General features: G+C 40.8%; 1 protein-coding gene across 1 annotated transcript; it reads right to left on the bottom strand.

The window, feature by feature from the left end:
• Nucleotides 1–6,614: 6,614 nt before the first annotated feature.
• On the bottom strand, nt 6,615–7,601 carry LOC139218137 (trace amine-associated receptor 1-like). The gene has a single exon (XM_070849692.1). It carries the CDS (start codon nt 7,599–7,601, stop codon nt 6,615–6,617), a length of 987 nt encoding a protein of 328 aa, XP_070705793.1.
• Between the last annotated feature and the right edge of the window lie 7,225 nt (nt 7,602–14,826).

Genomic DNA, 14,826 nt, shown 5'->3' with positions numbered 1-14,826 from the left:
TCGATCGATTCTCTCGACTTTAACCGAGACAGGATGGAGAACGGCAGGGTGTAAAAACACATCATCCGCGGCGTGGGCTCCTGCTGTAGTGGCAGAGAGGGGCTGGCTCGATGCGGCTCTCTCCTCTCTTCACCCACGGCGGTCCTCACAACACACGCTCACTAATCGCAGCATCAGTCGGCCCCGCCGTCCGAGCGCCGCGGACGCGATGCTCCATTGGAGAATCTACAGCGTTCCTTGAGATGGAGGGGGGGGGGTTTCTTTGTCTGTTGTGTATTTACGTTATTTTGCATCGGAACAGCCTCTAGATCCGCCTCTCTCAGATAGATCAGAGCCGCTTTCTGTGCGTTGGTCTCCACGCCATTGCGCACCGGCGTGTCATGCGGCTGTGAACTACAAAACCCAACGTCAGGTTTCTTAAACAGTTGGCCCAGTGGGGGGGAGAAAAAGAGAGAGCAAAGGAGACGGTGGGTGAAATGGTCTCAGTGTTCTTGTGGGAAGCTGACAAAGGCGGGTTTGGAAAATGTTGTTTTTGTATTCAAATACTTCTCTGCTTCTTCTTTTACTTCTTGTTATCACAGAAGTCGGTTGTAAAGACTGCGGCCTCTCTCTGCGCAGACTCTGCTCCTCTCCTGCTGACAGTCTGAGCTGAGGGGAGTCACTGACACAATCAAGACAGTGTTTTCATTTGTTTGGTCTGGTTGATTTATTTGTTTTACTGGGTTGTCACATGACTACAAGATTATCAGAATGACATAATGTAATGTAATATCATATAATATAACAGTTGGTGTCTTGGGTACACCACAATGTAACCAATAGGAGCTGTCCACTGTCCTTTTGTACTAACAGGAATACTGACGGGCACCTAACAAAATCTTGATATTTGGATGTATTTGGATCCAATTCCAATTTCCAGCCACTGGGTGGCCATAGGTCCAAGCATCATCGGATAATCCGTAATGTACTTGTAATTCAAAATTTAAAAAAAAGCATAAATCTGATTTTTTTTTGTGTTTTAAAAACCAAAATGGAAAACCCGTTATTGGTGTCACAAAGATCGGATAATCTGTAATTCACCAACGTTTTGGTATCAAATCAAAAAATTAAAAAACAACCAAAAGTGGTCCTTTTTTGCTCCTGCCAGTTCCTTTTGTCATTATTTGTTTTTGACTGAGGGGTGTCCAAATTAAGGCCCGCTGGCCAACTGCGGCCCATGGTCCAATTTTCATTGGGCCGCAGGAAATTCTAAAAATGTATTGGAACACGGCCCACACATGGAATTTGCGCTGGACTGTGTTGTACTTCTTAGTCTCACCACTTGGTGGAGTAACTGTCTTGAACGAGGCAGCTTCTCTATAAAATGAGTAATAGAAGAAGAAATTTGCTACAGGTGACCCAAAATGGCGGAATTAAGGAAACGTAAGAGAGGAAGTTAGTGTAGAAAGTTTCAGACACGGTGTGTGATGAGAGCACAGCTAATAACTAATGAAGATCACGGAGGAGCTGCTTGATGTTAGCAGTCTGAAGAGGACCACGACGGGTGAGGATGTGTCTGAAGCTGTGCCAGGTGCAGTTGGCATGATGGGACTTAAATGGGACGAGCTGTGTGGAGGTACGACGGAGGGAGCTCCAGCTGGGACAGGGGAGCGCAAAGGAATCTACGGTGTCCACCGAGGGGCAAGAAAGTGGAGGTAAGGCTGTTGATTCGAGCAGCAGGGCTCTAGCACAGACTATTTCAAGCTTCCCTCTCTGATGCTGATGGTTGGCATTTTTAGTGGATCTCACTGATCACCTGAACACACTGAACAAGAGCCTACAAGAGCAGCTTGTACCACAACTAATAAATGAAAGCCCACTAATGGAAAGGCTGTTTTTTTTCTTGAATCATATTCAATTATCAAGCAGAATTTACCTACATTTGATTGATTTTGCCAACTTTAATCCACTAGAGGTGAGGCGATATACATCACCTCTAGTGGATTAAAGTTAGCACTATAGCTCCCTTCTAGTGAGCGGCCCAGCCCTTTGTATGTTTTTCTGTATGTGGCCCTCAGTGAAAAAAGTTTGGACACCCCTGATCTAGAGGATTGAATGGCCATTCTAAAAGAAAGTATAAGAAAGAGCAAAGCAGACAATCTACGGATGGATAGATAGATCGATAAAGATCCTTTTTTTGCTCTTTTCAATAAGACATGAAATATCCTATCTGAAAAGTTTGTGATTTTATTTTATTTGCATGAATTAATAGCTTGGAGACAGCCAGTATGCTCCTTCCCAAGTAGTGCTGTTTACAATGACCAGCAGAAGTCTTCACGAATTACCAATTTAAGGTTTTACAATATCTTCATAGTCTATTTATCATGGCCAAACTACTTTGCATTGTTTATGGTAATTCTTTGTTGCTGGCTACGTTATACTACAACACCATATACTACACTACAACCTCAGTTATGAAATCAATCAGTGCTAAGGCCATTACATTACATAAGGGACAAATCATTCTTCCAAAGCCGTGTGTTCATCATCATATTAATTTGTTTTGATGTAAAAGCAATTGCTTTTCACCAAAAGGTCAGAGCTTCCTTTTGTCCATCACTGAAGTTCATAACAGAATATCCAAATGTGACAAAAGATTCAATACAGCAATATATGCCGATGCTCTATATCGTGGTACATTATCAACACACAACAACAAGCAATACCATGATATTTTATTGAATTATCATTTATAAAGGGAGATGTAGACTTATACAGCTTACAAATTATATTTTAAGATTGTACATTTTCATTGATTCATTGAAGAGTCTGGTTTAGACCTGCTCTTTACAGAAAACTTGTATGAATTGGCACTAAGTAAATAAAGATTGATTGATTGACTTGTTACAGCTTCTTTCTTTCAGCTTCAACAGCATTCGCATGTGCTTTCATTCAATGCTAGGCAGATAAACCAAGGGAGACTGACGTTAGATGTTGAATTAACAGTTGGCAAGCTAAATCTGCACTCCTCAGGCAAAACTAAAGTAATATTGATCGCTTGGGGGAAATGTACCAAAACCATTGAAAAGGAACGATGAAATACCTTCCAGCTGTCCACTAAAAATGCATCATCTCTACCTGATTCGTATATTTCTAGTTGTAAGGCAGTTGTAAGAAAAAAAAAAGAGCCATTTCTATTTAGCTGATCTGCATTGCAGGTGGAAGACAAAGGGACTGACAATACAGAGAATGAATAACTCAGGACATCACTAAAGACATAGTTGGCACGAGATGGTTTGCTGTCTTGAGTCCTATGCCAAGACGTTAAAGTTCTGGCATGAGTGATCTGGCAGTTTGAATGGGTGCCATTCTGCAGTGGCTGAAACCACTTTACCTAAAGTATGCCGGTTCATAAGGCTACAATGTACGTGCCACTGCTTGACCATATTCACAGAAATACAGCTAAGCAGATGAAAAGATGTGACGGAGGACAGCCACTACGGTGTGTTAGGGCTAATGACTGACAATTTTGACTAAACTACATGAGTAAGGCAGGAGGGTGGTGGATTATAGACACAGCTGGTCCCTCATTGGTCAGGCATGATGTCTGAACATGCCACCAGCAATAGTTCCATCCCTTTAACCCGCCCTCCAAAGGCAACTGACACAAGATAAGTGATGTTTGGTCACAATTGAGTTTGGTAAACCACATTGAAATGTCAGACTTGCACAGACTGTAGAGTTAAAAGTAACATCTGTCACTGTTTTTTAGCTCAGATTATTTAATTTGAATACAAAGCTCACAATTCAAATACAAAAAGAACAGGACAAAGCCCACAACAAAGTTTTTCCCCAAAAATTATTTCTGTTCTCTCAGGTTTCCCCATTCCTGGGGCACCATCTGAGCCTCTAACACCCATGATAGAGGACCACAATTCATCTCACAGGTATGGCAGGCATTCTGTAAAGGGTTGGGGGGCAACAGTCAGTCTCTCCTCTGGCCGCCAATCCCAGCTCCTGGAGCATCTACCTGCCTTGGGTTGAATATTCACACAACTCTCTAGTTAGCTCTGCCACAGGCTTGTCCCCCTTTGAGGCCTCTCTTGGCTACCAGCCTCCTCTGTTCCCTTCACAGGAGGAAGAACTGTCCGTGCCCTCTGTCCAGCACCATCTGCAGCGTTGTCAGGCTGTCCGGAGGAGGACACAGGTGGCCCTGGAATCCACTTCAGAAAGGAACAGACAGTCAGCCGATAGACACCGGTCCCCAGCACCACAATACATGGAAGGTCAGTCAGTCTGGTTATCATCCCACAACATACCCCTCGGGACCGAGTTGCTGTCCGGCTTAAGCTCCCAGTCTCCATGCGCATCCATCCCACCTCCCATGTCTCTCAGCTCAAGCCTGTCGGCACCAGCCCACTGGAATCTATCTGTTAGGTAACATTATGGACCAGGCTTCCCCTTTTCATCTCCTCTACAGGACGGTCCTGTTTTTGAAATTAGTATGAGTAGATAGACATCATGAGTATGTGATAACAATCTAATGTTTTGATTTTCAGTTGAAAAGGGAACAAAGTTGCCTGGCAGATACTCTTCAAAGGTGTAATATTTTCTATTATTCGTCTTTTCAAATGAGCTGTAATTTCTATAACCTACTTTGTCATTGTTTATGTAGGGAGGACTAGCCCATTCTTTATACTTTTGATAAATCCAACCATTTGCTTAGACCTGCCAGTGCCCAAAGTTAAATAAAATGAGTAGGCTAGCTTATTTTTCTCCATGGCCTTGATGTCTGTTTTGTTTAAGCATGCACTACAGCCACTAGTGCACATGTTCATTTTTATATGCAAATTCTGGGGTTTTGTTCTAAAATGAGATGTTTTTCGTTTTGTATATTGACTTGCAATTATGAATCCATAAATATAGAAAGTCTGTGAGCCACAAAAAGTAAGACTAATAGAGTAAAAAAAAAATAAAGACTTTCCAACTGTCCTGAGGGACAAACTCATGTAGGAGAGTTTGGACTTTCATACCCCTACCCACAGATCAAAATGGAGGTCCCAGATCATACAAGCCTTGATTGACACAATTTGTATGTACGCATGGTAAGTTTATCCCGAGTTAATGTTCTGTTGTAATGGGTTTCCTCTGCATTCATTCAGTCATAGGGGACCACCAGGGGAAAGTGGAAGTAAGGAAAGTGGAGAACTAAACAAAACTGCATAATGCATCGTAGGTCAGTGTCTATCAAAAGAGCATCCAAGTCAACAGTGTTAGGTAGTGTTTTAATCAATATAATATACAAGATTTACAGAGAAATTCTGTGACATTATTAATTTGTCATTTAAATGATATGTTGATATGTAAATTGTTAAAAGCATACTCTTCACACCGAATGGCTACACTTCGATTGGCATATTGCTTAATGTGGTATGTAAGACTAAAACCATTTGCATTTTTTGTCATTCCCTTGTACTATCTTTCATATTTATGTATAAAGATTTGGTGTGGCAGATCTCATTATGTCATGTCAGTGTGCAGACACAATAAAAAACAAAAAGCAAAAAAAACATTGCCAGAGAAGACAAGAATCTGATCGTGTTGTTCCCCATCTTCCCACTGCCATTCAGACCTAACAACAGTGGTGCTACCATTTTTGCCAGTTATTTGAATTTAGGACAGGGTCTATGCCATCCTAATGTTTGACTTATAACTTATAACTAAGCTAACTAAAAAACATGTTTCTGTAATATCAAAAATCCTAAATGTCCTCCTAAACTGAGATAAGATAGGATTTCACACTTGTTAATTTTCTCTAATAAAGCCACAGTTCAATATCATTGCTTTCTGTTATCAGTATGTATATATGTGACCATGGTAGAAACATTCAAATATCAAATGCATTATTGTTTGGTCAGAATCACTGCTAAAATAATTATTAGACACAATCGTTATTGTAGTATGTCTTTATTTTATTTAAATCACACCTGCATATATGGGCAATTTTTGATCCATGTGTGTAAAGGTGATGTAGTGATACAAGAACTATATGTTTATAAAGTAAGAAAGGTCAAATGAAAGTAATGCTTTGAGGTAATAAAACAAAACAAGATATTGAATACATAGCTAGTATTTTAAGTGGCAAAATGAAATGATTTCAAAAGATATAACAAAGAAATACTCTAATTTTTGTATCAAAGGATTAAAATCATCAGCAGTTCAAATGACGTGTTGGATAGGTTCAGATGTTTTCAAGATTGTCTTAAAACTGCCTACATTCTCATATGCAGACTAAAAGATTTACTGGTGGCTCACTATAGAGGATACCAACTTGGTAGATGGCTTCTGTAAAACCATTCTCCAACATAATGACATTTTTTTTATTTAACACTGATTCCCTAACAAACTTTAGAGGCAGAGACTTTCTGGTGTTTAGGTAGATATTTGAAATGTCACATCTGGCATAGAAATCCTACCTAAGTTATGTATGCTGGGGAAATTAACTCCTTCTGTAAAATAGCCTATAAAACATTCTTTTGCAGATTATAACTTATGTAGAACCTTATCAGCATATATTGTAGTAGTGTAGTTCTCATTATTCAGTCATTAAAATGGTATTTGAACATCGAAACAAGTCAAAGGAGCTTTGAGTTAGAAAAATCACCTTGAAATATTTTTCCAGATATGATCAATCTGAATGCTGATCTGAACCAGCTGTAAAAGAAAGCATAAATAAATGGATTGAGCATTGAATTTGACAGTGCAAGCCAGTTTAGTGTTTCAATCACAGAAATTGGTATAACATTATATGTTAAAGGCTTTAAGTTTATAGAAATAAAGCAAGGAGTCCAACATAACAGGAAGACTCCCAAAACAATGGCCAGAGTTTTGGTGGCCTTTCTCTCCATCTTACTGACAGTTGCTCCACACTTTGTGGCCTGGATCCTGCATGCCTGTCTCTGTGCCACAAGGAAAATCTTCAGGTAGATACTAAGCATTATAATAACTGGGATATAAAAGGAAAAGATGCTTCCCAGAGTGGTTGATATTAAAGCATCAATTAAACAATTATCTTCACATTTTCCTTGATTAAAACCTGCAATCATGATGACAATTCCAATTAGAACAGCAACTCCCCAGGTAACCAGGATCATACTTCTAACAACATGATCATTTATTTTATTTTTATAAGCTAGAGGCTGACACACTGCATAATATCTGTCAACAGAAATACAACATAGGTTTAAAATAGAAGCTGTGCTCAGCGTAACATCAAAACTTCCTCGTACTTTACAAAATAGACCCTCGTGATACCAACACGACGTTACAGTGAATGCCATGCTGAAAGGAAAAACTAAAACTCCGACAAGCAGGTCAGCCACAGTCAGAGACAGGATGAGGTAGTTAGTGTGAATGTGCAGCTGTTTGAAGTAAATGATGGAGATTGTTACAAGAAGGTTTCCACATATTGTGACAACAGACAGTGAGCCAAGAAACATATATGATAATACACATATTATGGAGGGGTTGCTTGTAAATATGTAAGTTGCATTATCTGATTCATAGCAGGGATGTATGTCAGTAACAGTGTGAGTCCCATTGACAATCACTTCAGATTCCATGCTTCTAGATTCTTGCAAATCAATTTCCAATATTAATCAATTACATTGTCTTGAATATTTACTTCAGCATGTATAAGCACAACAAAATCAATGTTCATATGACAGACAGACATTAAGTTAAAATCACAAAATACTTCCAATTCATTAAGTGTCATACCATATGCCTCCAGTTTGCTACCACGACATGCTATTGAGCAGAGCCTTTGAACTTGATGATAAAAGCCCCATCTAATTACCATAATTAATGAAAATGGCTCCTGTCCAATCAGAACTGTGTATGTGTCCCTGAGTCTGTTTAACAGTTTCAAAGTAACATGTAAAATGAGTAACTTAATGTCTGCTAGAAAGCTAATATAGGATATACTACACTTTATACAGATACGATGCAAAGTACTTAACTTCAAATGTGTGAAAAATGCAAGGCTGGGTCTGAGATATATATTTTCTTCTTTCTTACAACATTTTTGAAAGGCACAGCCACCCAAAACCCAAAAGTTAGCTTTGCAATAACTTCTCACAATACCACGTGTTTAAGGTTTCTTGTTTAAATCTGTTGCAATAATCCCAGACATTTGGCATTATTATAACTGGTATATAGTATTGTTAATAGCTGATCACATTCATTGAGCCATGCTTTTCATTAACTATGAAGGCTTTATATTTGAATACAAACATAATTATCTGTAGCTTAGGTTGATGGTGAAGGTAACAGTAAAAAATAGCCATGTAAGGCAGAAAATAAGAAAGTTCCATTATTTAATTTCATAGCAGGGATGTATGCCATTAATGGTTTAAGTCCTGTTGATAGTTGGTCGGCACATGTTCCCCAGTATAGGCATTTAGTAGTAATGATAAAGAAAAGGTAATATGGTAGAACATGCCTTTATAATACATGTCACTTTTGTGCACCGTGTGTGTGTTTTTCATATATACTTTAGCTAGCTAGTGATTTTGATTACTGGTATTCTATTAAATGGTAAATGTATATGTTGTTTGGGTATTCTGAAAGATTAAACACAGTTTTTATATTGTTAGTTAATTATCATCATTTTGAATGGTTAATGGCAAAAGTAATTAGACATTTCTACGAATGAATTGTTCAAGCATGTTGTTTGGATTTATTAATGGTTTCCTGATTCTTGTTTGAATTAAATGTTTAAATCGCTTTTTTATTATTATTATTTCATCAATTATGGGTCAAATTTCGACCCATATATATTCACTAAGGAATTTTGTAGGAAGTTTTGATATGTTCACACTTGCACATATTTACTGCAGACGACTATTCACATGTGCTGATGTGATTTTATTTCATGTCAATGTGTTCACCATAGTTCACTTCAGTTGACAGTTACACCACAGATAAACTATAATACAAACACAAAATCCTAACTGTTTGTCCTATCTGAACTGGAGTTTCAAAGATAGATCAAATCCTTTCTTCCTATTATAGAAGTGATTCTCTGGCTGTGTCACATCCTATCCATGTAAAGATGGGCTATCTATTTCAGCATTGATTAGTCAGAGTTTTGGTGGACGAGAAGAAACGTTCCATATTTGAGAAGTTTTCTTCCCCATCATCAGGCCAGGATAAAGATTTGGTGTAGCAAGAGATGGTAGATCCCATTATGTCGTGTCAATATGCAGAGTTTTAAGGACTGCAGACAAAGTAAAAAGCAAAGAGCAAAAAAAACATTGCCAGAGAAGACAAGAATCTGATCGTGTTGTTCCCCATCTTCCCACTGCCATACAGACCTAACAACAGTGGTGCTACCATTTTTGCCAGTTATTTTGAATTTAGGACAGGATCTATGCCATCCTAATGTTCGACTTATAACTTAGAAAATTCTTCAAATAGCATGGTTCTGTAAGCTAACTAAAAAACATGTTTCTGTAATATCAAAAATCCTAAATGTCCTCCTAAACTGAGATAAGATAGGATTTCACACTTGTTAAGTTTCTTTAATGAGGCCACAGTTCAATATCATTGCTTTCTGTGATCAGTATGTACAGTGGGACAAAAAAGTATTTAGTCAGCCACCAATTGTGCAAGTTCTCCCACTTAAAAAGATGAGAGAGGCCTGTAATTTTCATCATAGGTACACTTCAACTATGAGAGACAGAATGGGGGAAAGAATCCAGGAAATCACATTGTTGGGCTTCACTATACAGTGAATGGCACATGTGAAGACCGCATGTTTCTTTGTCTGTAAAACTATTGGGCTCCTTTCCCCAATGCCCCCCAGTTTCACAGATAGGTGTGAAATCACCCCCGCGCCCAGCTCCACTGTCACCATTGGCCGGAGGGGACACATGATTTTACGACCACAGGCCCACAAAACCAGTTCACCCCCACTGAACTCTCTCTTTCTCATCGTCTCTCCTGAAGTGGAGAGACCAGGTCTTTCCTGCTCCCTCTCCTCCTGCAGAGGAGAGACCAGCTCTCCTGATCTTTCCTGAAGAGGAGAGACCAGCTCAACTCAGCTAAGCTCTGCCTCAGTGTGGCCTGTCCAGAGCAGCCACCTCCTTCATGGTAGCGACACAAGGTCCTGCCTGAAGTAAGCAGATCAGCGCCAGCAGGCACGACCCAGAGTCTGCCAGCTGATAACCAACAACAGGAGCACCCCAGCAAGTTAGTACAGAGCTGCTAACTAACAGGAACAAAGGAGCGATCGGATTCCTCCAGCCTGCAACCACACAGCACGGACACGAACCACACCTTTCCTCCAGCAACAAGCTGAGAAAGCAGCACCCTCAAGGACACTTCGTCCCCCCTTTTAAGGACTGGTAACAAACTCTAACTGGGCATAATTAGCATAGCATTACTGCATACATGGTTTACCCTTGTTAATGTATTGACTTGCTTTAATGTTCCTTGAGTTTGATTATTGTGATGTGTTGCAGATTACTGTGCATCCATTAAGTTTAGTTGATGTTAGCCTACAAACTGGCCATCACCATTTGGTCTCTCTCCCCCACCTTTGTGGGACCCATCTCACATTCCTCAGCCTTATCACACACACACACACACACACACACACTCTTACACTCATATTATTTTAGTTTAGTCATAGAGATTTAGTTAGATTGTTTGATTGATTTTGTTTCTGCAACAGCAGATGTCTTTAACACCTACTCTGCTTCAGCTGTACTTACAACCAAAGTACAAGTCCTTAATGCATAACAAATGATGTCCCTGAATTTTGCTCTGTTTTAATAAATGTTTTAATACTTGCTGTCTCCGTTAATGTTGTACAATTGTGGACACTGCCAACCTCTACACTGTCAAGAACTCCAAAAATCCTTCAGCTAGCTATCAATGTGGTAATTTTGGTAGTAATTATTAAATTAATTATAAAACATAATTCCAAATTGATAGGTTAGTATTTTTATGAGACTAAATCAATTAAAACGGCTGTCTTTTCCTCGTTTTTCGAAGTGGTGCCCCAATCGAGGTGGACTTTAATCAAAGTTCATTTATTTTAATAATTATTAATTATCTTTGATAATTATTAATTATTTCTGATAGCCAAATTGAACATTACCACTTGTTAAAGCACAACAAATGGTGCCCCGTGTGAGGCAGAGTACTGTTGGCAATTGTTCATATTTGTACAATATTAATTTTCAGCAAAATTTTGGTCAAAACCAAAATTTTTGAAAAAACTTTAAAACGAGCAAAATTATCATTTTTAACCACTAGTCAGTCACAGAAGTACTTCCAGCTGTACTTTCAAGTGCATTGTGGTGAAAATCAATCTAACTAAATTAAGCTAAAAACAATTTGAAGAGTTAGTGTTACTGTGAGTTAAGGCTAAAGCTAATGCTAATACTGGTGCCTATGTTTGAAAGCAAACATTGAAAGCCCCATAGTGTTACATTTAGAGCTTGCTACTGCTGCTAACCTTTCAGGTAAACCTACCCTGTAGGAAGAATTTGGTTCGGCATCTGAATGTCACACATTCAATGCAATCTGTCCATTCGCTGTTAACTAAAGTGCTTCCTGTTTGTTAAGACACAGCGTGCCACCGGCCCTGTGAACTTAGAGCTTGAACCTGGCTGTTACTGCCGTGCATTTCAGCCTGATTAAGAAATAGAGCCTGAGAGAGAGCCACAGCGTGCTATCAGCCCTGTGAAGTTAGTACCTAGCTGCAACTGCCACGTGTTCCAGCTTGAGTAACTTAAAGAGACATTCCTGACTGTTACTGCCGTGCATTTCAGTTAGAGAGTCAAAATTTTGGTGAGTAAACTTATTTTGTGTAAATCTGCATTTACCTTAATTGGCCGTAGTTTGCTATCCCCACCAGTTCCACTAGATAGTGTATAGCTACCTTCTAGTGTAGGCCACCACAGTGTTAGGCTAGTAGTATTCCCCAAGCTACGCTTCAAGGTGTCTGCCACCGCAACACCACAGCCAACCACTTTTAAATTTTATATTTGATAACTTGTTTTACCTCACCCCTTTTCAGGCAACAATGGAGAACCCCTGTGTAGAACAGTTTATTTCTTCCGTAGCACAGAGCCTAAAGCCCGGCTACCCCGAATTCATTAACAAATTGAATTTCAGTGAGTGTACAGAAGAGATAGACTCCCTACTAAACGACAGGTGTGATGCACAGACTGCATCCAAGGGCTCCTTGTTAAAATGCTTGCTTTTGACTTTTCACAGGCAAACCAGCCTCGCCCTTCAGAGCAGAGCAGCCATAGAGAAGGAGGTAGAAATCCTGAGAGCGCAAAATGCTAGCCTCTTCCATGAGGTTCAGATGGCTAATAAGAAAGCCCTGCGCTACTTAGAAGACCTGCACACAGCAGAGTTAGATCTCTGTTCGCAAAAAGAAGAAATGTATAGACTGAAGTCAGAACATTTGGCCCGACCAGAGTCGATCAGCCAGTGTGATTCCGGTTACTCCGATTCACACTCTTCTATCAGTGACAGGTTCAGTTTTTCCCCAAACAGAGGACATGAATTATTCCCACCTGAACACAAGTTCTTGGGAATGAAGTCAGCTCCTCAGCCTCCGCTGAGAGACCGAGCTCAAAGCCACCTGACTTCCCATTCCTCTGAAACAGACATAGAGGAGTTGTCTAGTATATCTTCTAGAAGATATTCCGTCCCAAGTCCCTCATTCACATCATTGCACGACACATTTCTCCATGCTTGTCCCTCCAAAGATGGGACTAGAACAGTCCAGGACTGCTCAGCCTCCTCTCTGTATCACCGTCAGAGTGGCCGCTGTTCAGCCCCTGTTCTTCCACCACAGAGAAGTGTAGGGCATGATTTACATATCAATGACACTAGCTTAGTCTCGCCTTCACAGAGTCCCCGCCTTGAAGAGCTTGAGCTTCTAGCTAGAAGCATTGACAGGTTTGATCCAGATAACTGTGATCACCAAGTTGAGGACTATTTCAGGGAGCTAGACTACAACTTAATTGACTTACCCCATGCAACTGAAAGGGAGAAAGTTAGACTTGTGTGGAAAACCAGCTCTAAAGCGGTCCACAAGTTTATACAGTCACGACCTCCCAGTGTCAGAAATGAGTATAAATTGCTACGTCAAGCACTTACAGAAGAATTTTCCTGTGCTACTGACGACACCACAGCAATAGTTGCAGCCCTACAAATTAAACATGCCCGTCGTGAGCATCCAAAAGAGTACTACCAACGTTTGAGACACGCATATTTCCAGGGAAAGAATGCACCAGGCTTAGAAGAAAGCTCCACCTTCAAAGCTTTATTCTTGAGAAACCTCCACCCATGTGTGCGTACTCACGTTGTACTCAGGACACAGGAAGGTGACCCCTCATTGCAGGAGATACGGAAGATGACACAGGTAGTTTGGGAAACTATTGTCTCTTCCAAAGCAAGGGGGGGGACAAGTGAGCCACCCAGCTCACACACCAAAGTGTCACATAGGTCAGCTGCCCCAAAAGTTCACCCTCACAACCAACGAAAGGGGGGTGACAAAAGACCACATAGGGACACTGAGCGTAACCGCCAGGTCCGTCCACTGCCCAGGGATAGACACTCCGAGCACAGGAGCAGGAGACTGCCATACGCAGAAATCCAGGCAAGGAACAGTGACCAGGTAGCGTACGGGTCAGATGATGACTACAGCATCTCTGACTGCAGCTCAGAACAAGGCACGGACAGTGACTTTGTATGTCTCTCTCCCTCTGGCTACCAGGAGCGTTACAGCCCTGAGCCACGAAAGAGTAAGAGCTCCAGAGCTCACTCCTTTTGGTCATGGCAGCACTGACCAGATGACAGACACCCAATCTACCTCACCTTCACTACAGTTATTTAGGCAAATTTGAATTTGTTAGCAACAGCAACAAACTCATTTGAGCACTCAGTAATAAACAAACATTACTGAAAGCCTAAATTCTGATTGGATTCAACACCACTGCTCAACTTCCAAGTACACTTGGACCAACTTCATATTTTGTCAGTAAGATCATACAAAACACACTTAGGACACACTGTTATGACTTTGTCATTTTAGGTGCCTCTATCTCTGCTACATAACACACTGACATTTCCTGTTCCCACTAACCCTCACTAACAACTGAGAAACACAGGTTATTAGGATGCAGTATGTCATTGTTGTGTATAAAGAACTGTTTTGTAACGTATGTCTGCTCTAGCTTAGCCAAGATAGATTCAGCATATGCCCAGTTGGATAACAAACTGCCCAGTAGTTACCAACTTGTTTCACCTGGACTGACAAAAATGAACAATGGCCGAAACATGCACAATTATCCCATCAGCATCCCACATCAGGTGACATCCTGATGGCAGGGGGGATGTTGGGCTTCACTATACAGTGAATGGCACATGTGAAGACCGCATGTTTCTTTGTCTGTAAAACTATTGGGCTCCTTTCCCCAATGCCCCCCAGTTTCACAGATAGGTGTGAAATCACCCCCGCGCCCAGCTCCACTGTCACCATTGGCCGGAGGGGACACATGATTTTACGACCACAGGCCCACAAAACCAGTTCACCCCCACTGAACTCTCTCTTTCTCATCGTCTCTCCTGAAGTGGAGAGACCAGGTCTTTCCTGCTCCCTCTCCTCCTGCAGAGGAGAGACCAGCTCTCCTGATCTTTCCTGAAGAGGAGAGACCAGCTCAACTCAGCTAAGCTCTGCCTCAGTGTGGCCTGTCCAGAGCAGCCACCTCCTTCATGGTAGCGACACAAGGTCCTGCCTGAAGTAAGCAGATCAGC

The sequence above is a fragment of the Pempheris klunzingeri genome, chromosome 18 (genome assembly GCF_042242105.1).
Source record: "Pempheris klunzingeri isolate RE-2024b chromosome 18, fPemKlu1.hap1, whole genome shotgun sequence".
Classification (NCBI taxonomy): domain Eukaryota; kingdom Metazoa; phylum Chordata; class Actinopteri; order Acropomatiformes; family Pempheridae; genus Pempheris; species Pempheris klunzingeri.
The sequence above is the reverse complement of the archived record's forward strand: the minus strand, read 5'-3'. Positions and strand labels throughout refer to the sequence as shown.

Excerpts from the sequence above, each read along its gene's own strand:
- LOC139218137 (XM_070849692.1), bottom strand. The coding sequence starts at position 7,601 with ATGGAATCTGAAGTGATTGTCAATGGGACTCACACTGTTACTGACATA.